The sequence below is a fragment of the Mobula birostris genome, chromosome 31 (genome assembly GCF_030028105.1).
Source record: "Mobula birostris isolate sMobBir1 chromosome 31, sMobBir1.hap1, whole genome shotgun sequence".
NCBI classification, from domain to species: Eukaryota; Metazoa; Chordata; class Chondrichthyes; order Myliobatiformes; family Myliobatidae; genus Mobula; species Mobula birostris.
The window spans coordinates 2,443,583-2,466,348 of NC_092400.1; the positions used below are offsets into that span (position 1 = coordinate 2,443,583).

Genomic DNA, 22,766 nt, shown 5'->3' on the forward strand with positions numbered 1-22,766 from the left:
ATTCACAAATCTGATCACAGAGGAGAAGTTGCTTCTAAAACATTGAGGCTCCAGTAGCTCCTCCCTGATGGTAGAAATATGAAGCCAAGTCCTGGATGGTGAGGGTCTTTTAATGATTGATGTTGCCTTCTCAAGGCTCTGCTTCTTCAAGATGTCCTTGATGGTGGGGAGCATTGTGCCCATGATGGTTTTGGCTGAGCCTACAGTCCTCTGCAGCCTCCTTCAACCCTGCACATTGGAGCCCCCTGTCCTAGGCTGAGGTACAGCCAGTCAGAATGCTGTCCACCACACATCTGTTGAAATTTACAAATCTTCGTTGACATACAAATCTCCTCAAACACCAAGTGAAGTAGAACTGCCTTCATCATGATTACATCAATATGTTAGGCCCAAGATGGATCCTCTGAGACTCTGAGATGCTGATACCCAGGAAACAGAAGCTGGTTACACTTTCTACTCCAGCGCCTCGATGAGGACTGGTGTGTGTGCTCCTGACATCACCTTCCTGAAGTCCATGTTGAGTTCATTGATCTTGCTGACATTGAGAGCAAGGTGGTTATTGTGACACCATTCAACCAGCCAGTCTGTCTCACTCCTGATTTCCTCCTCGTCACCTTCTGAGAGTCTGCCAACAACAGTAATGTAATCAGTGAACTTACAGATGTCATCTGAGCTGGACCCAGCAACACAGTCTTGAGTGTAAAGAGAGTAGAGCAGTGGGCTAAACACACATTCTTGAGGTGTACCTATGTAGAACTGCAATGAACTGGATCACACTGGAGCTGATGACCAGTAAGTCCAGAGGGATCCCTTAATATCCAAAACTGAGGGCTGGATGCTGTTTGCCCACAGTTCCACCCATTTGATTAAAGGGAAATTTCACTCCTCTTTGTTTTGACCGCACATATTCTTTCAATTACTTAAAAGTAATGTGTTTTAAAATAAATTATTACTTTATAAATTTTATAGTCTCTGTTAAATTCATTTCTCTTTTAATTAACAAATAATCTGCTGGAATAACTTAGCGGGTGAAGTGACATCAGTGACAGGAAAGAGATTTTCATCCTGATGCGGAGTTTCCTCCCATAGGTACTGCTGTAAACGCTGCATCCTTAATGGGTATTGCCCCAGATTCCAGCATCTGCAGTCTCCTGTGTCTCTCTTTTAATGTGTCTGACAACAAGACACGAAAGGGGCAGGGCAGCCCTGTGAGAGGACAGGGCTGGGGCTGAAACCTCGGGAGGGGCCGTCCCCAGGCCTGGCCCCCACCTTGTTCACTGGACAGAGGGACCCGTAGGTGATTGGCAGCCATGGGGCACAAAGGATCGGTGCAGGCAGAAGGCTAGCAGAAGGGTGGGGGTGCACTGGGGTGCGGGGAGGCAGGTATTCGAGTGCATTCCAGACAGTTACACTCAGTTGGAATAACCTGCATAGGATTAACCCCCAATGTACTGATGCATTTTCCATCCATATTCGGGCTTGCACTGCAGTCAAAAATAATCTCTAAAACTGGAGTAAATCTTTGAATAGCTATGACCCAAATGTCTGCCATTTCCCTGCTGGCTAAACTGATCAACACAGATCTGAAGTTACGTCAGGACCCAAACTGCGCAAGTCGTGCACACTGTTACAGCGACGGGATTGTCACCCTGCTGAATTTTATTTAACTGACAAAGGCAAATGGTATAAAATATCCTAACATCATCTTTGGTTCCGGGGGAGGTGGGCTCAGTGTCTGAAGTATCATTGACTTGCTGATGATTTTGGTTTGAAACCGGGTTGATAATTGTTCGCCCAAACAAGGTGTACAATTGGTGGAGATCAAATTCTTGCTGTGTCTCTGCACGCTGGCAGATTCGCTGTTTAGTCATGTGTAAGCTGGCCAGGAGGCAGTCAAGACATGTTATAAATGACTTTACACTCTTCAGGCTAATTAAAATTAAAAACTAAGATGTTAAAAACAAATCAGTAGATTTTTACTCCTGTTGTAGCAAGAGATCATCAGCTAGTTAGAGGAAATGTTATGATGAAATTAGTCACCTGGTGATTGGGAGACACTGGGAACTATTTTCTTGAAGTGGATGGTGTGTGGTAACTATGTCCTTGCAGAATTATCTTAAAATATTTGTTTCAAGTTCAATTTTTGCTATTTTAACTGATGTTAATTCATTTTACTATTAAAGACTCAATTCTCTATTTAAGTAATGAGTGTGAAAAATTAATGCCTTGTGCAATTGCATCCTTGAAGTTTAATTAAAAGCATGACCTTTACAGCTCATGTTCTTTCCTCTTCTAGGTTAATTTCAATGAGCCTTTATCAATGCTTCAAAGACTAACTGAAGACTTAGAATATCATGATTTATTGGACAAGGCAGCTCAGTGTGAAAACCCAGCTGAGCAGATGTGCTACGTGGCTGCATTCTCAGTGTCTTCCTACTCAACGACCGTCCATCGCACAGCAAAGCCATTTAATCCTCTGCTGGGGGAGACCTTTGAGCTGGACCGGCTAGAGGAGAGTGGCTTCCGTTCGCTGAGTGAGCAGGTGAGGGACCTCTGTGACAGATAGTAGCCTTAACTCTAAGGACTGTGTTCTCTGAGCAGTTCTAATATCCAGCAAAGTCCATTGGCATGGTAAGGGATGGTGTGGTAGTTCTATGGAATAAAAACTATTACAGGTACCAGCTGTAAGATCTGGGTTCAATTCCCTCCACTGTCTGTAAGGAATTTGTATCTTCTCCCTGTGACTCTATGGGTTTTCTCCAGGTGCTCCAGTTTCCTCCCACATTCCAAGGATGTATGGTCAGGGTTAGTGAGTTGTGGGCATGCTATATTGGCACTGGAAGCGTGTGGTACTTTTGAGCTGCCCAGCACAATCCTCACTGGTTTGATTTCACTGTGCATTTTGAAGTACATGTAATCTAATCTTTAATCTTTGGCATAAGAATGGGAGACTCAGAGAGCTTAAAGTGTCATGTACCCTGTGACGGGAATAAAGAACCAGCAGAGATGGAAAACACTTTGGAGTCCAGTATTGCTATTAACTAATAATATTTATTAGTAACTACGCAATACAGTAATATAAATGTAGATAAATCAAACAGGTTAGCAATGATTATATATATAAGTAAGTATATCAGTAAGTGTGGAAATATATGTATGAAAAACCAAGCTTCTTTAAGTCTAGGGGTAAAAAGATACAGTCTTACAATAATGAGTAAAGTTCATTTCAGTTCAGTTCGGTTCGTGGTATTGAGTTGAGTAGTGAAGGAGAGAGAGAGAGAGGGAGAGATTTGAGTCTTCAGGTGAGCTGACGCCGTTGATTCTCTCGTTGTCCTTCGAAATCCTTTAAAAGTCACCGACTGTGACTTTAACAAAGGGGACCAGTTTTCTGTGGTGGAGCTATCACCCAGGCGAGGGTGGACACATGGACAACTCCCCACCAGTCAACCCCTTTCCTTTCCACTGCAAAAGCAACTGATCGATCCGCCTGATTGATCCTCCAAAACCCACTTTAGATTTGCGGGCACAACAATGCTCATTCAGTGTCCAAAAGATGTGTCTGAGGTCTATCATCTGAGCTCCTATTTTATCTTCCCGTGCTGAGCACCAACTGACACTCAAATAACTCCTCCTTCCTTTGTCTGTGTAAGAAATGTACAAGCATGCCATGTCCTTGGGAAGTATCAACACGCTGCCGAAAATCACAACATCGAGTGTCCATCAAGTAACACTGCCTTCGGTCACCATAGCAACTTACGAGCTGCTGGGTGCCATCTCGCTCTCCAACTCAGCAGAAATCCAAAAGTTAGCCAGTTCTTCCTCGTGCCTTAAACTGACAGTCCAACAGTTAGTCTTTGTCTCTCTCTCTCTCTCTCTCTCTCTTCAAAACAAGATATCGATGTTAAATAACTCTCTCTCTTTTCAAAAGCACAGTTAATAGGGGTATACGAGCACAGTTCACACTTCGTTCATATAAATGAGGCAACAGAATGTAAAGGCATCATTGCACGTTGATAGGTATAATTATTTGGTATAATTACACAAAAGCAAAGTGTGCCTTCTTTCTTCCTCACAAATTGCCTCTAGAACGTTCAATAAATTTTGCAGTCAAAGAACAGTCAGGCACTTGACACAGTGTTTAAAGCAACAATTATTGTTCACAACCAGAATTACACATATTACAGTTACTGGACTTACAATTGTATGTCAGCAGATTATCACAAGCACCAAATAATTATACCTATCAACGTTCAATGATTCCTTTACATTCTGTTGCCTCATTTATAAAAAAACTGAGATGTTCAAAACAAATCACTAGTTTTCAGTTCTGTCATGGCAAGCGATTATCAGATAGAGGAAACTATTCTAGCATGTTCTCAGAGCCTCACTGGGCTAAGTGTATTGTCCCCTCTGGAAATAGCTGACCCACGGCGGCTTGGAAAAGGAGAGGAAGTATCCAAGATGGCAAGGAGAACCTTGGCTCCATTTGTTGGGGCCCCGTTGAAACCCAGTGTAAATAGCAGAAGGAGTGCACCACCTCACACACCGCCCACCCACCCGGCAGCACCCTCCCCACAATCCTGATCCCAGCAATCTTGGACCCAAGCTGATTGGCTCCTTGAAGGCGTCTTCAATACTATGGAGGCCACTACATGTGTCGGAGCTGACTAATTCTACAAGTTTCTGCAATTTACTTCGATCTTGTGCAGTAGCCCCTCCATACCTCACAGTAATGCAGCCAGTCAGAATTCTCTCTGTGGTACATTTGTAGACGTTTTTGAGTGTTTTAGTTGACAAATCAAATATTCTCAAACTCCTAATGAGATATAGCCGCTGTCTTGCCTTCTTTATAGCTGCATCAATACGTTGTGTCCATGTTAGGTCCTCAGAGTTATTGACACCTAGGAACTTAAAACTGCTCACTCTCTCCACGTCTGATTCCTCTACGATGACTGGTGTGTATTCCCTTATCTTACCCTTTCTGAAGTCCACAATCAGCTCTTTGGTCTTGCTGACGCTGTGTGCGAGGTTGTTGTTGCAGCATGACTTGACTAACTGGTATATCTCGCTCTTGTACAGCTTTTCGTCACCATGTGAAATTTTGCCAACAATAGTTGTATCATCAACAAATTTACAGATAGCATTTGAGCTGTTCCTAGCCACACAGTCATGGGTGTAGAGAGAGCACAGCAGAGGGCTAAGTACACATTCCTGTGGTGCGTGGTGTTGATTGTCAGTGAGGTGGAGATGTTATTTCCAATCCACACAGATTGTGGTCTTTCGGTTAGGAAGTTGAGGATCCAGTTGCAGAGGGAGGTATAGAGAAGAAGAACAGAAACAGTAAGGTACATTTAAGTTTTAACAATGAATTAAAAAGTTGTAAATTACCTGAACCACACCTCTCACCTCATTGAGATAAATGGAGTTATTAAACCTGTTTCAAGCCTAACCCTAGTGCAGGTTCAATGGCAGCGTAACTGTAAAAGTTTGCACCCTTTGCTTAACTAGCGTTTTACACCCTCTCTTAGCTGGGACCACCCTTACTTGCCTTCAAGTTTCCCCTGATCTCCATCACTGGAGGGCAGTGAAGTTTTTTGTCCCAACCAGCTGTGTGAGTTTTCAAGGAATCCTTGCTGGGGTAAGCTACAGACATTCGTTGAAGAGAAGAGGAAGTCAAATTAAAAAGTTCTAAGTTTAAGTTTTGATTTTGGAAAGTGTCCCATCACTAACCAGTAACTCTCCTAGCTTTTCCCTGACTTGTCAAAGTTAGAGGAGTTAGAAGTGCAGGTTCAGGTGACTGACCTACTTCCAGACCTTTCAGCTTCCCATACTCCCTCTCCTTAGTTATAATGACTGCACTCACTTCTGCCCCCGACCCTCTCGAATTTCTGGCATGGTGCTGGTGAGTTCCACAGTGAAGACCGACGCAAAATACTTACTCAGTTCGTTTGCCATTTCTTTGCCCCCATTACTACCTCTCTAGCATCATTTTCCAGTGGTCTGATGTCCACCCTTGCCTCTCTTTTACTCTTCATATATCTGGAAAAAATGCTATCCTCTTTTATATTATCAGCTAGCTGACCATATTTCATCTTTTCTCTCCTTATTTAGTTGCCCTCTGTTGATTATTAAAAGCTTTCCAATCCTTTAGCTTCCCCCTAATTTTCGCTGTATTGTGAGCCCTCTCTTTTGCTCTTATACCGTCTTGGACTCGTCCTCCCCAGCCTCAATGAGTGGATGGTGACTTGGTCAGGTAGGATGAGCACTCAGGACTAGATCTCCAATCACGATCTGCCACACATCAGCAGACATGATGGATTGATGAAATAACAGGGTTGTGCTCCAGTCATTAAAATGACCAAGCCTGCAACTGTTAAACGCAATAGAAATCAGGATCAGGTTTAATATCGCTAGTATATGTGGTGAAATTTGGTGTTTTGTAGCAGCAGTACATTGCAATACATAATAATTAAACAATGATAAATTACAATAAGAAATATATGGTAAAAATTATATTAAATAAGTAGTGGAAAAAGAGCAAAAATAAAAGAAAAATACATTGAGGAATTATACATGGGTTCATTGTCCATTCAGAAATCTGATGGCAGAGGGGAAGAAGCTGTTCCTAACACATTGTGTGTGGGTGTTCAGGCTCCTGTAGCTTCACCTTGATGGTAGCAATGAGAAAAGGGCATGTCCTGGGTAATGGGGGCTCTTAATGGTGGATGCTACCATCATTAGCTAAACACATGAATATTAAGAACAGATACAGTACTGCATTTTCCCTAATGTGTTATTACATTGATGATTACAGTCTAGATTTATAAATAAGCATATATTTAAAGTGTTGATAATTGCTGCTAGTGATATTTATAATTAATGTACATTTGTAGTACTGTATGTACCCAAAGAAGGAAAATCTACTAATAGTGTCACTTTCCTTTTAGGTTTTTCTATCTTGTTACAGCTAAGGATCAAGGATCAACTTTACTTGCCATATACATTTATATGTATTAGGAATTTGCTTTGGTGTGTTGTTCAGGGTATGACATGTATTAAGAAAAAAAAATTCAACAATTATAAAGAATGAAGAATTATATCAAAATAAAGTTAGAGGATAAAGTCTGATATGGGATAAAATGTGCATAAATACTAAAAATTTGATTTATGGAATTTTCCAGTGTTTGAGGTCTGGGTCATTGTCAGAATATCTCACAAGCTCTCCAGTGGAAGAACTGGTTCCAAAATTGCCCATTCTGAGAAATAAACACCCTCTCCATTTCATCTAGTTTCCCTTTATCCTCTACAATCTGTACCTATTAATTTCCAGATGCAGGATGTCCATCCCTCCCCTTATGTATTTCCCACTGCATTTAATCCCTTTCACTTCCTGTTCTCGGCTCTTTCTCTCCCTCCATTTCCAATCCCCTGCTCTTCTCTCACCATTTTCTGTCCCTGATCTTCCTCTCCCTTCACTTCCCATCCCCTGAATCTTCCTTCCTTCCTTGATGAATTCTTGCCTCCATCCTCAGTCCCACAATATCCCCTGACCCTTAAGTTCTCAGCTCTTCCATCTCTTTTGATAACTGGTCGTTTTACCATTTTTTGCTGTCCTAAGTCATTTTCTGTTTGTTTAATGTTCTTGGTGAAAATCTTGTTGACTCTGTTAAAGCACTGTGAGTGATCTCAATGTAATCAGTAGAACCCTTAACCCAACCATGAAGCATGAGGTGCCAACGTAGAACAGAGAATAATAAAAAAACAAAAAAACAGGCTGAATTCTAACCTTAGTCATCAGGAAGGGGTGAAGGGACTTTTACAGTACTTTAAGCTAATTTTATACCTTGCCCAAGAGTGCGTGATCTCGAGGCTCGGTATAAAATTGTGCATTCCATTCCCCACAATATTAGTTTGCAATCTAAGGTGGTCATTTTAACCAAATTCTTGAGATAGCAATTTGATGGGATTGGGCTTTGCACCATCTCTTACGTTCCATTTAGAATATAGATCTTTACCCATCGGCCCACAATGCTGTGCTGACCTTTTAATCCACTCATAAGATCAATTTCATCTTCCCTCCTACATAGCCCTCCATTATTCCCTCATCCATGTGCCAATCTGAGAGCTTCTTACTTGTCCCTAATGTATCTGTCTCTACCATCACCCCTGACAGGGCGTTGAACACAATCACCACTCTGTGTAAAAACATACCTCTGACTTTCCCCTATTCTTACCTCCAGTCACCTCAAAACAATGCCCTCTTGTATTAGCTGTTTCCCCCTGGGTAATGTCTCTGGCTGTCCACTCTATCTACTTGATTTATTTCAGCAAAGTGGAAAATGGGAGCTGTAATGCATCTTTGCATCCAACCCTACCAGAGGAAGTTAAATCTGCCTGTACTTACGTGTATCTGTGAGAAGCAATAGTTTGATCTTCAGGGTGTATCAGAATGGATATATGCAAATACCAATCCCATCAGACTCTAACCCAGCGTATTAGGTTAAAATGACCACTGTAGTTTTTTAAACCGTCTTGATTAGAAGAAGCACTTTGTAACGGTGACATCCCGTTTAATAATTCTGTGCATTTCCTGATTTGTTTTCTCCCGGTCTCCGGTATGTAGGTGAGTCACCATCCTCCGGCTGCAGCACACCACGTCTACTCTAAGAATGGCTGGACCTTGTGGCAGGAAATTACCATTGCCAGCAAGTTTCGTGGGAAGTACCTCTCCATCATGCCACTAGGTAAGAGATTTGTATCCCTGCTTATCGCTGGGTAATGAGGTCCCCGACAGCGTTCCTCGTGATAACACATCCCATGGAGCCCTCTCCCTCACACCAGGAGTTCGCCACTCTCTGTGAAATGAGAAATCTCCACTGGGTTGGCCTTAGCTGGGGCTCTGTCTGCCAGCAGGAGAGAGAACGGTTCTCTCACTTCCAGACAGGACTTGGATGAGGAATTGCTGTACCCAATGCAACTGACGATGTGTATCACCTTGAATTTTCCCAAGGAGTGATCATTTGGATCTCCTCATTCCATATTCTGTACAGATCAGAATCAGGTTTGTTATCACTGACGTATCATGTGAAATTTTGCGGCAGACTTATTTTGCAAACACATAAACATCTATAAGTGCTATATATAAATAAATAGATAAATAAATAGTGCAATAAAAAAAGAATGGCAAGTATGGTTTCAAGGGCCGTTCAAAAATCTGATGCCAGAGGGTCAGAAGCTGTTCCTAAAACGTTAAATGTGGATCTTCAGTTCCTTGTACATCTTCCCTGACGGTAGCAGCAAGAAGAGGGCCTGTCCCAGGTGGCGAGGGCCTGTCCCAGGTGGCGAGGGCCTGTTCCAGGTGGTGAGGGCCTGTTCCAGGTGATGAGGGCCTGTTCCAGGTGGCGAGGGCCTGTCCCAGGTGGTGAGGGCCTGTCCCAGGTGGCGAGGGCCTGTTCCAGGTGGTGAGGACCTGTTCCAGGTGGCGAGGGCCTGTCCCAGGTGGCGAGGGCCTGTCCCAGGTGGTGAGGGCCTTTGATGTTGGAAGCTGGCTTCTTGAGGCATCATCTCGTGGTGGGAGGGTTGTGCCTGTAATGGAACTAGCTGAGTCTACAATCCTCTGCAGCCTCTTGCCATCCTGTGTACTGGAGTCTTCATGCCAGGCTGTGATGCAGCCAGTCCGAGTGCTCTCCACCGTGTAGCCGTAGAAACTTGCAGAGTCTTTGGTGGTGGGGGTGGGGGTGGGGCAGGAGCACAAGCTGGCAGGTGTCAGGTGAAACTAGGTGAGGGGAAGGTGGATGGGTAAGGGAGGGGAATTAAGTAAGATGCTGGGAATGATAGAATTCTAGCAGATTTGTTCTTTTTCAGCCTTTACTACTTTTATCTTCCTAGCTTCTTACTTGTTACTCCTTCTGTTCCCGTCCTGAGGAAGGGTCTTGTCCCGAAATATCGACTATTTATTCCTCTGCATCGATGCTGCCTGACCTGCTGAGTTCCTCCAGCACTTTGTGTGTTTGCTTTTTACTAATGTTGGCAGATTAACTGTTTGTTTTCAACATTTCTCATCTTATTTTACATGCCCTCCCACTATCAGTTACATGGTTTCTCTTTTTACTTTAATACTGACTCACCCTTTATATTTCTCAAAGCATTGTTTAAAATGGGCCAGTGATAGTTCCACTTGTTCATGGTCTTTCTATGGGCTTTGGCACCGGAAGTTCTATCCACCAATCACTGACAAAACAGTAATGTTTTCAGCAGACATCTGTAACTTTGTGAACTGGTCACAGACAGTACCCTGTGCCTCCCTAACCAATCAAGCTGTAGTGACGTTTTGGAATGTTATTGGGCGGTAGAATCATAGATACATAGATAGCATGAGTCCACGCTGACCGTGGTACCCACTCACCTAGCCCCAACTTCCTGTGTTCACCTTGTATCCCCCTAAGCTCTGCTCCTCCATGTACCTATCCAAGTACTTCTGTAATGATACTATTGTATCTGCCTCAGCCGCTACCTCTGGCAGCCAGTTCCATATTCCCACAGCTCTCTGTGTGAAAAATTGCCCCTCTGGTTCCTTTTAAATCTCTTCTCTCTCATCCTAAATCTATGCCCCCTAGTTCTGGTCTGCCCTTCCCTGGAGAATGGGGTTCCCATCCACCTTATCTATACCTTCCATAATTTTGAATGCTTCCTCCTAAATTCTGAGGATTAAAGACCTACCCTGGCCAATCTCTTGCTATAACTCTGGCCCTCTAGTCTGATAGCATCCTTTTCTATATTCTTTCCAGTTCAACCACGTCTTTTCTACTATAGGGTGACCAAAACTGTACACATTACTCAAAATGCATCCTCACCAGTGACCAATACAACTCAACGTAATGTCCCAACCCCTGTACATATTGTCCTGACTATTGAATGGCAGAGTGTGAAAGGCCTTTTTCACTGTACTGTGTGCCTGTGATGCCTCTTTCAATGAACCATGCGCTTGTACTCGTATGTCCTTCTGTTCCATTAAACTCCCTGGTCCCTACTATTTACAGTATAAGTTTGACTTCCCAAAAATTCACACTTATCCGTACTGAAATCCATTTGCCACTCCTCGGCTCACTTCCCTAACTGATCAAGACCCACAGTAATCTGTGATAACCCTCATCACTATCAATAACACCTCCCAGTTTCGCATCATCCACAAACTTACTGATGAAGCCTTGTGTATTTGCACCCAAATCATTCATATAAATAAGACCCTTAACAATGTTGATGAATACAGTACTTTGGGATCTAAGTTCATAGCTCCTTAAAAGTGGCTACACAGGTTGCTAGGGTGGTTAGGAAGGCATATGGCGTGCGTGCTGTTATTAGTTGAGGCATTGAGTTCAATAGTCAGGAAGTTACGGTGCAGCTTTAGAAATCTCTAGTTAGGCCGCATCTGGAGTAATTTATACAGTTCTGGTCACCCCATTATAGGAAGGGTGTCAAGGCTTTGGAGAGGGTGCAGAAAAGATTTACCAGGATGTTGCCTGGATTAGAGAGCATATGCTATAACGAGAGGTTGGACAAACTTTGTTTGTTTTCTCTGGAATGGTGGAGACTAAGGGGACAGAGGTTTATAAGATTATGAGAGGTAGAGAAGATGGATAGTATCTTTTTTCCCAGGTTTGAAATGTCTAAAATTAGAGAATATGCATTTTAGGTGAGAGGGGGTAACTTTAAACGAGTTGTTAGGGGCAAGTTTTTTACTTAGAGAGGTGGGTGCCTGGAATGCCCTGCCTGGGGTGGTGGTAGAGGCAGATACATCAGGGACTTTTAAGAGACGTTTAGATAGACACATGAATGTGAGGAAAAAAGAGAGATATGAACTCTGTGTAGGCAGAAGTGATTGGTTTAGTTGGCCATTTGATTACAAATTTAATTGGATTGATACAACATTGTGAACTGAAGGGCCTGTTCTACGTTCTATGTAATAACAAAGGTCCCAGTACTAACTCATCACTGTCCTCCATTCCAAGACAGAATTTTCAAAACACCACCCTCTGCTTTTTACGTCTGGGGCAGTTCTATATGCAGCTAACTAACTCTGCTGAGATCCATGGGACCTTACCTTCCAGACCAGGCTGCCATACAGGACCTTGCTAAAGTCCACAAGTCTGGACCAGTAATTCTCTTGTGTTGAATATGATATTAAATGAGGTGCAGAGAGTAAAATAGAGAAAGAAAGAAAAACTGATTGTGAGATAGATAAAATAAATTCATGAAGCCTTTAAAAATGCCATCAAAAAACAAACTGTGGGAGGAACTCAGTGTGTCAGGCAGCTTCTGTGCAGGGAAATGGACAGTGAACTTTTAAGGTTGAAACTCTTCACGACAGAACAGACTACAGAAGTTGGAATTCAGAGCTAAAAACAAACATGGTGGAATTCAGCTGGTGAGGCAGCTTGACCTGAAACGTTGACTGTATATTTGCCTCCGCAGATGTTGCTCAATCCACTGAGTTCCTCCAGCAGATGGTTTTCTACTCCATGTTCTAGCATATGTAGTCTCTTGTCTCTCCATTTAAATGTGAGATTTTAAAAGTTGCCAGCAATGATTAAAGCTTGAGGTACACTCACTGGAACAATCCAAAATATTTGATCAGCACTCGTCTTCTTTCTCCCAAACCAGTTGGGAAAGATGGTAGGAATGTCTAAGAAACTCCTAGGTAGGCACATGGATGATTTAAAAAAACGAAAGGCCGTGTAGGAGGGAAAGGTTAGATTAATCTTGAACTTACATTATTAAGTCAGCACAATATTGTGGGCCGAAGGGCCTGTACTGTGCTGAAATTGTTCTATGTTCTAATGTCTGGGTCCATTACTGCAAGATTTGGTATGGAGAAGGCCTCGATAGGTCTCAAATGGCCTTTTCCCACTTGATATTATTCTGACTTGCGGTCCATTTGAAATGGTGAGTATGCTGATTCTGATGAAGTTTTATATTGGCAACAGGACTTTTCCCTTCTGGCTGCTGAGCAGCGTGCTGAATAATTCAGCTGTTTCTTTCTCTCCGGCTCATCACTGTGAAACTGATCCTGTTTCCTACAGCAGTGCAGGTAGCCACAGTCTATTTTGCTTTTGCTGCTTTTACCAAAGCCCTATCCATCGAATCCAGCCCTTTTCACATTGCTTTTGTTTTGTTTTTGTTAAGTATATATCTAGTTTCCCTTTCGTGCCTCTCTTGTGTCTCTGTAGATATTGCTTAAGTTGTCAGCCTGCCAGACTGGTGTGGCCGGTGTAAGTAGTACAGAGTGGATGGACTAACCTTGGATTAAAAGATGTCAGCACTCTCGTTCTTTGATCTCAGCTACTTTTTTTTTGTCCCACAGGTGCTATTCGCTTACAATTCCACTCTGGAGGCAACCACTATATGTGGAGGAAGGTCACATCCACCGTACATAATATCATTGTAGGCAAGTTATGGATTGACCAGGTCAGTAACAAACTTCGCATATCTCTTTCAAACTGCATGACAGTTCTGAGTGGTTAAGTGTGAGGGGATTCATTTGTACCCAGCTGCCTTACCAGAGGTTCAATATCTTACATCAGCCAGGGTACCTTGAACTTGGTAGGTCTACCCTTCACCTGAACAGGAACACGCTCTCCTTGAACTTCTTTGACCCTTTTAAAAGCTTCCCACTTGCCAGCTGTTACTTTGCCTTTAAATAGAGTAACCCTGTTGACCCCAGCTGGATCCTGCCTCATGCTGTCAGAGTTGGTCCTTCCCCATTTCAGGACTTTAACCTATGAACCTATTATGTATTTTCCATAACTCATTCCCTAAGAGGAGGTCCCGTATGATCCCTTCTGAGTAGTTTCCTCTATATATTGCATGTGGAAACAGTCTTGGGTGCACGGTACAAATTCCATTCCATCCAGGCCCTTTGCACTCTGAGTGATCCAGTAAATTCTGGGAAAGTTGGTATTTCCCACCAAAACTACTCTGCTGTCCTCACAACTGCGTGCAATTTCTCAACGCCTCGGCTCACTGACTATGAAGGGATGTGAGCTAGGCTGTTCAGGAGGGAATTTGGGTATCACTTTTCCAGACAGAAGTTGGAAGTGTGGAATTCCTTCATCCAGAGCAGTTGAAACATTCAAGGCTGAGATGGAGTTACTTTTCATTCTGAGTGTTGAGGTGCGTGGCACTAAGTGGGAAATGAGCCAGACATGACCTGGTCAGCTGGCGAAGAAACCCAAGGGCTGTGAGTGGTTTCTTCCTATTTCTTGCTTCATTGCCTCAGCCCATAATACATCCAAAGTGAAGGAAGGAAATCCACCGTCCCAACACCTCACTTCTGCCCTGCTCTGTTTGTAACGTGACAACCAGTGAGTGCTGTGCAGAGATGTAGGACGTTAGAGACTTTTGGCAGTTGTAGAACTGAGCTGCATCAGCTGAACTCTGCTGAGTCTGTGGCAGGAGCAGGGTTAGGCCATTTGGCTCATTGAGTCTGCTCCACCATTCCATCATGGCTGATTTACTTTCTCGTTCAACCCCAGTTGCCTGCCTTTAACCTTTGATGTCCTTACTAATCAAGAAATTATCAAACTCTGATTTACCATTGATCCTGATGCCCTCGGGGATTTGGTGGAAAGTGCATTGTTTGGTTGTTGGGTTACGACACAAAAGCGTTCAGCTGTGGTTCACCCCCATCCCTCACTCCTTCCAGTCCCGCAACTAAAATATTGTACTGCAGTATTAAGTTCAGGTATCAGGGAGTCATTTCAAGAAGAATAAATGATGGAAGTAAAACTATGTAGTACACTGAGAACTTCCCAGAGATGTTTTCCTTGCAGGAGAATGAGAGAAAGAGCTGTGGCTCCCCCGTTTTAGTTTAGTGATGATAATTTTTAATTACATTTCTAATCATTCAGTAATTTATTGAATCGGCTCATTAAATCAGATCCAGTTCCCATTCAACAGCAGGATACCAGTTAACCTTATTTTAATGAAATTCCTATAAAGACTCAGAGTATAATTTTGTGTCTGTGCTTCAGTCAGGAGACATCGACATTGTGAACTTCAAGACAAAGGACAAATGTCAACTCAAGTTCAGTCCCTATAGTTACTTCTCACGAGACTGTGCCAGGAAGGTGAGTGTCACCTTCAAATCTGTCACTCTATAACTCATATTCTCAATATTGTACATTTATTTAGTTATATTTATTTGCACAATTTATCTTCTTTTGCACATTTGTTGTTTGTCAGTCTTTGTTCCTGTCCAACTTCCTGTCAAGCTCTGTCGTATTTCTTTTATTTTCCTGTAAATGCCTGTGAGAAAACGAATGTCAATGTAGTATAGGTGACATACATGTACCTTGATAATAAATTTACTTTGAACTTTGAAGAAAGCTCCCCAGCACCTCTACTTCCTTAGGAGGCTAGACATTTGACATACCACCCTTTGCAGCTTCTTTGGTTCCTGTGTTTTGGAGCCTCCATAGCAGGCGGTGATGCCTCCAGTCTCAATGCTATCCACAGTACATCAGTCAAAGTTTGATAAAGCCATATCTCCTCAGGCACCTAACTGGCATATCTTTTTCATGATTTCATCAGTGTGTTGGGCACAGGATAGATCCTCTCAGATATTGAGGTCCAGGAACTTGAAACTGCTCAGCATTTCCACTGCTGGCCCCTCAGTGAGGACTTGTGTGTTCTCCCAATGTACCCTTCTTAAAGTCCCCAGTCAGTGCCTTGGCCTTGCTGACATTGAGCACAAGGCTCTTATTATGACGCCACTCATTAGGCAACCTATCTGCTTCCGGTACAACTCTTCATTGCCACTAATTGCTCACTAAAGGATTATGTACATATACACCCTCGTCCATGGTTCTCTCAGGTCTTATCAACCGTTGGAAGCTTCCTCTACAAGGTGCAACACGTGTAATTCCCATCAGTCAGCTTGAGGAGCATCAGTGGGAGCCAGGCAGCAGGTTACTTGAAGTTCTAAAATACAAAAAAAATTCAACTGAGCAAGGAGCTGGTCACTTGTACTTCACATTGGTGGTTTCTGATTATCTATTGACTCATACCCAAGCACATTGTAAGGTTAAAATTTATAGAAACATAGAAAACCTACAGCACAATACAGGCCCTTTGGCCCACAGTATTGTGCCGAATATGTCTCTCCCTTAGAAATTACTAGGCTTTCCTGTAGCCCTCTATTTTTCTAAGCTCCATGTACCTGTCCAAAAGTCTCTTAACAGACCCTATCGTATCCGCCTCCACCACCGTCGCTGGCAGCCCATTCCATGCACTCACCACTCTCTGCATAAAAACTTCCCTCTGATATCTCCTCTGTACCTACTCCCAAGCACCTTAAACCTGTTCCCCCTTGTGGCAACTATTTCAGTCCTGGGAAAAAGCCTCTGACTATCCACACAATCAATGTCTCTCATCATCTTATACACCTCTATCAGGTCATCTCTCATCCTCCGTCGCTCCAAGGAGAAAAGGCCAAGTTCACTCAACCTGTTTTCGTAAGGCATGCTCCCCAATCCAGGCAACATCCTTGTAAATCTCCTCTGCACCCTTTCTGTGGTTTCCACATCCTTCCTGTAGTGAGGTGACCAGAACTGAGCACAGTACTCCAAGTGGGGTCTGACCAGGGTCCTATATAGCTGCAAAATTACCTCTTAGCTCCTAAATTCAATTCCATGATTGATGAAGGCCAATACACCTTATGCCTTCTTAACCACAGAGTCAACCTGCGCAGCTGCTTTGAGTGTCCTATGGACTCAGACCCCAAGATTCCTCTGATCCTCCACACTGCTGAGAGTCTTACCATTAATACTATATTCTGCCATCATATTTGACCTACCAGAATGAACCACCTCACACTTATCTGGGTTGAACTCCATCTGCTACTTCTCAGCCCAGTTTTGCATCCTATCAATGTCCTGCTGTAACCTCTGACAGGCCTCCACACTATCCACAACACCCCCAACCTTTATGTCATCAGCAAACTTACTAACCCATCCCTCCACTTCCTCATCCAGATCATTCATAAAAATCTCGAAGAGTAAGGGTCCCAGAATAGATCCTTGAGGCACACCACTGGTCACCGACCTCCATGCAGAATATGACCCATCTACAACACTCTTTGCCTTCTGTGGGCAAGCCAGTTCTGGATCCACAAAGCAGTGTGCCCTTGGATCCCATGCCTCCTTACTTTCTCAATAAGCCTTTCATGGGGTACCTTATCAAATGCCTTGCTGAAATCCATATACACTACATCTACTGCTCTTCCTTCATCAATGTGTTTAGTCACATCCTCAAAAAATTCAATCAGGCACAGAGGAGCAGGTAAAGATGGGAGGAATCTCCAAGGAACAGACATTTGCACCATTTCTCCATCCCTCAGTTTCCTATCAGAATCAAGCTCAACACCTGGACAAAATCCAGAGCATTTCAGGTTCTGCGTGGAAACCGTGTAGATGTTAAAGCATAGGAAGAAGGTATGAAGCGTAACTGATATATGCCGGCATTTAGACTCACAGGAGTCTACCTTTCTATCTCATTTAACCATAGTCCTGTATTCTTCTATTCTTTTATCCCCCAAGTAGCTAACTGCCCCATTGAGGTGGCATGGTAGTGAAGTGGTTAGCACAGTGGTTTACAGTACCAGTGACATGGGTTCAATTCCCACTTCTGTCCTGTGAGGAGTTTATACGTTCTCCCATAACCGCATGGGTTTCCTCCAGGTGCTCCAGTTTCCTCCCACAGTCTAAAGACGTACCAGTTGGCAGGTTAATTGGTCATTGTAAATTGTCCTGTGATTAGGTTATAGTTAATTCGGGGGTTGCCGGGAGGCATGGCTCGAAGGGCATTTTCTATACTGTCTCAATAAATAAGAATAGATAAGTAAATACAGTAAATGGATTAATAAATAAATACTACTCTGTTCAACTACTTGCACGCCACAGCAGTGAAGGTTTTGCTTCATTATTCTTGGCTTGAGGAGAATTTATGTTGAGCTTTTGATGGCTCGAAGTCCTGATCAAGAGCCCATGACCACTGAAGTTTCTTTGTTTTTACAGTCATGGTACAGAACACTTTAACATCAAGGAGCTTTTTCAGGTGGTACAGGAGAAAGGTTTTGAATGTCAAGCAAGACAGTGCAGTTAAAACTGGATTACCTGTAAACCTGGATTACAGAGCAGATTTCTATGGGTTTCCTACAGAAGTAGCTTGTCTTGTGAGCTAGAATCCCATTATCCATGCAACACCAAAATAGGATGAAACCCAATGAAATGGAGAAACCACTAATTGAGATGGATTTAATGAGGGTCTTCTTACTGAGCTGGGAGAAGTTCAGCTATATAATGAGAATACCTTTTCTTGCGATAAAACAGGTGACGGGTGTGGTGACTGACCGAGAAGGCAAAGCAAATTATATCCTGTCAGGGACATGGGATGAGAAGATGGAGTTTGCAAAAGTTGTACAGAGCAGTCAAGATGAGGGCAAACAGAAAACTGTTTACCAGACCCTTCCACCCAAGGTGCTGTGGAGAAAGTATGCACTTCCGTGAGTATTGACTTAACAAACTAACACACAGTGTAAATATGGTAAACATCATCTCAGCTATCTTCGTATTCTGAAAGCAGCAAATTCCAGTGCAGAATCATTTGTGATCTGGTGTCCTTCCAAAGAGCTAACACACCTTCAGTTGGGTGAGTGGCCTCTTTCTATGCTGTAACATATTGAGTTAATAGAGTCACACAGCAAAGAAATGGGCCCCTGGACCAACCAAGCCTGCACCAACTATCAGGAATTCATCAATACAAATCCTACTTCATTCTCCCCACATTCACGTGACTTCCCTACCCAGCTCCTCCCAGATTCTACCACTTGTCCACATACTAGGGGTAATTTACAATGGTCAATTAACCTTTCAATTCTCCACACTGATCCACACACCCATATGTATCCATAGAGGAGAGATTTCTCTTTTTAACTGTTTCTTTAAAAACACCCAACAGTCTAACTAGGAGGAGTTGCCTTTGAACTTAGTCCAACTAATGATTAAATGCTGTACAGCCTCTTGGCCGGTTATAAATAGAAGAGATTCCGCAGGTGCTGGAGATCCAGGGTAACCCACACAACATGCTGGAGGAACTGAATAGGTCAGGCAGCAGCTATGAAAAGGGTCTCAGGCTGAAATGTCAACGGTTTATTCCTTCCTATTGATGCTCCTCACCTGCTAAGTTTCTCCAGCATTTTGTATGCATTACTCTGGCCAATTACATTCAGCTTCTATGCCAGGTAGAGATCATTAACCTTTCCTCATTTCTTACAGCTACTACTGTGCTCTGAGATGTGAGTTGGTAACCCGCCTACCACCTGAACCTCACCCTAGATAATTACCTCTTAGTTGGTTACAAAGGTTCAAGGTGAAGCCAGTGAAGCAGCATTGCCTGAATGAAATTCTTTTGCTGTAGGCTCATGAATGGCAAAGTGTGTGTAAGGTAGACATCATGTCAAATTTCTGGTGGTAATTTTATGCAGGGTTGTCTTTGCCATTTTTCCTCCCAGCCTTAGTGCTCATTAGCAATCCCCCCTTCCAACCCTTACATCCACCCCAACCACAGTCTGACCTCTCTTAGCGAAAACGTAGTCATTACCCTGGGTACTTAAAGCTCTCACTCTGTAAGATTTAATGTGACTCGGCAGGTGCTTTCGGAGGGAATTCTAGATTTCCATCACTCTAGTGTGGAAGAAGTGCTTCCTGATTGATGTCCAACAGTGGTGTTAAACTCCATAGTTGCGTTAACGGTGTTAAACTTCATAGTTGCGTTAGCTGTGTTAAACTCCATAGTTGCATTAACGGTGTTATACCCCATACTTGCGTTAACGGTGTTATACTCCATACTTGCGATAAACTTATTTCGTGGATGGTGACCTAGAGAATCCATTCACCTCAGAGGCCACCCAGATCTCCAAGGTCCACAATCTTGTCAACAGTGGACCCACTTGTATTTAAAATTAAAGATCAGCTTTATTTGTCACATGTATATCAAAACATACAGTGAAATGCATCATTTGCATCAAATCAAATCAGCCCTCAAGTGTCACCGTACTTTCTGGTGCCAGCTTAGCTTGCCAACATCTCACAAACACTGAGCTACCGTGCCACCCCAGCCATGTTGTCATTGCCTGTTACAGTCCGGTCAAACCTCCAAACCAAGGGAACTCAGAGCTGTTTCGAGATTTCACTGACATTGCCATTCTGTAGCGCCTGATTTGAAGTTCAGCTGGCTCTCATTAAGTTCAGCACCCCTGCTCTACCAAGGGCTTTGAAAATGTGCTCATTGCCCTGAGTGACTTTTGCAACCTTCCCCAGACTTGCATCCCCTCCTACAATTGCTCAGTCCATCGGTTCAGTTGAACCTGCACTCCTGCAGCCCAGGTTTGGGTGGTGCAGGGCTCAGTACTCAGCCACACGATTGGAATCATTCCTGACATCTGACCTTCAGTCTACCTTTGTGTGCTCCAGGAAAGGTCTCCTCAGTCAGGCTTGTAATCACCCCTTCTGTCTTTTGCTGGTGCTTTGCTGTTCTTTCCTTTGTAATTCTCATGCTTCTAGACTGCACTCTGCCGGTATCTGCTTTATGTATGCCGCGGCAAGTCATTGCATTTTGAAATGTCATGCCAGACACCTTCAGGCTCAGTAGTGTCACCAGCCTTTGATCGAGATGGGTCAGAACAACAGACCCTTGAACTTGATCTGCCATTCGAGTTCAGGTTTACTGTCATTCAACTGTACACATGTATGCAGCTAAACAAAGCAACATTACTCTGGCACTGAGGTGCAAAACACAGCACATATGTCCTAGGCATCCGTTAGTCTCATGAGACCATGGATTTGCATCTTGGAAGGTTTCCAGGGCGCAGGCCTGGGCAAGGTTGTTTGGAAGACCGGCAGTTGCCCATGCTGCAAGTCTCCCCTCTCCATGCCACTGATGTTGTCCAAGGGAAGGGCATTAGGACCCATACAGCTTGGCACCAGTGTCGTCACAGAGCAATGTGTGGTTAAGTGCCTTGCTCAAGGACACAACAGGCTGCCTCAGCCAAGGCTCGAACTAGCGACCTTCAAACCACTAGACGAATGCCTTAACCACTTGGCCACGCGCCAACACATAAAGCTGCCGCGGTTAAAAAGCTCGTAGTTGGATCTTGGGATAGGGTTGGTGGTCCACCGGGAGGCGAGCTACTGCCTGTCCCAGCCCCTGCCTCTCGGCGCACCCTTGATGCTCTTAGCTGAGTGTCCTGGGGGTCCGAAGCATTTACTTTGAAAAAATTAGAGTGTTCAAAGCAGGCCTGGCGCGCCTGAATACTCGAGCTAGAGATAATGGAATAGGACCACAGTTCTATTTTGTTGATTTTCAGAACTGAGGCCATGATTAAGAGGGACGGCCGGGGGTATTCGTATATATCCTACACAGCTCATAAAATAATATGAACACAATAGTTTTAACAGATATTTTAGAAATATTCTGTAGGTGTACAAGTTGATGTAAAGTGCATACATGACATATAGTTAAGTATGCAACAGTGTACTGCTACTGACACCATCATAAATAGTGTATACTGCATGGTAGCAATAGTCTCACAGTCTGGGCCTAACAGTCTTTGTTCTTATACTGGGGCACCTTCTACCTGACAGTGGGAGGACAAAGAGATTGTAGAACGGATGGGGTGGTTCCTTGACGATGCTGAGAGCTCTGTGAACACGGCTTTTCTGGTATTTATCCTGGATGAGGGGGGAGAGGGACCCTGATGATTCTCTCAGCAGTCCTCGCAATCCATTGAAGGGTCTTGCAGTCATATGCCTTGTAATTACCTTACTAGAAGTTGTTACAACTGGTCAGGACACTGGATGGTGCTCTGGTAGAATTGGTTAGAATATGGGTAGGGATTCCACTAGATCATGACTGATCTGTTCCTTCATTTAGTCATGTGCCCTTAGACATCCTTCTTCCTCTACAGATCTTGGTCTTTCTGCAGCCTTAGGCTTTGTAGATCAAGCCTCTACTAGGGGACTATGTTCCAAACCTCCATGACATTTTTGTGTAGAGAAATTGCTTCCTGACTTTGGTCTTGAATAGGCTGACTTCAGTTTTAATATCACGCCGTTGTGTTCCTAGTCCTTTGCTCAAAGAAAATGGGTTTTCTATTCTATCAACTCTCTACGTACCTTGATTCATTCAGCCACCTCCAAATTTTGGAACCTAACCTCACAGTGTAGCCTTTTAATCCCTGGTACATTCTGTTGAATCTGTGTGGTGCACCTTTCTGAGGCCATTGTATGTGTGTCCTGTATTAAGAAAGATGGCCACAATATGCCCTTCTGTTCCAGGGACAATGCAGAAAACATGTACTACTTCTCTGAGCTGGCACTCACCCTGAACGAGATGGAGAGTGGGACGGCGCCAACTGACAGCCGCCTGCGTCCGGATCAGCGCTTGATGGAAAACGGCGACTGGGAGGAGGCAAACGTGGAGAAGCAGCGACTGGAGGAGAAGCAGAGAGCCGCCCGGCGCTTGAGGGAGGCCGAGGCAGCCAGAGCCTTGGAGGAAGGTGAGAACCAAGGACATTGGTTAGCAGTGGAGCTGGAGATGGAGCTGGAGCTGGATGACAGAATAAGGCAACGCCCAGGCCTTTCACACATGACCTTAATCCAACTCAACCTCTCTGTCTTACCCTCTAACCATCTCCCAGCAACACTCTGGGA

General features: G+C 43.7%; 1 protein-coding gene across 3 annotated transcripts in view; it reads left to right on the forward strand.

Moving 5' to 3' along the window:
- The window catches only part of osbp2b (oxysterol binding protein 2b), a 364,368-nt gene that overhangs the window by 332,460 nt on the left and 9,142 nt on the right, over positions 1-22,766 (forward strand). For all 3 annotated transcript variants that reach the window (XM_072247656.1, XM_072247657.1, XM_072247658.1), the window contains 6 exons: positions 2,297-2,542; positions 8,624-8,744; positions 13,361-13,464; positions 15,030-15,125; positions 18,387-18,559; positions 22,392-22,612. In XM_072247656.1, the coding sequence (XP_072103757.1) occupies positions 2,297-2,542; positions 8,624-8,744; positions 13,361-13,464; positions 15,030-15,125; positions 18,387-18,559; positions 22,392-22,612 (961 nt within the window). The remainder of the gene's footprint in view (positions 1-2,296; positions 2,543-8,623; positions 8,745-13,360; positions 13,465-15,029; positions 15,126-18,386; positions 18,560-22,391; positions 22,613-22,766) is intronic.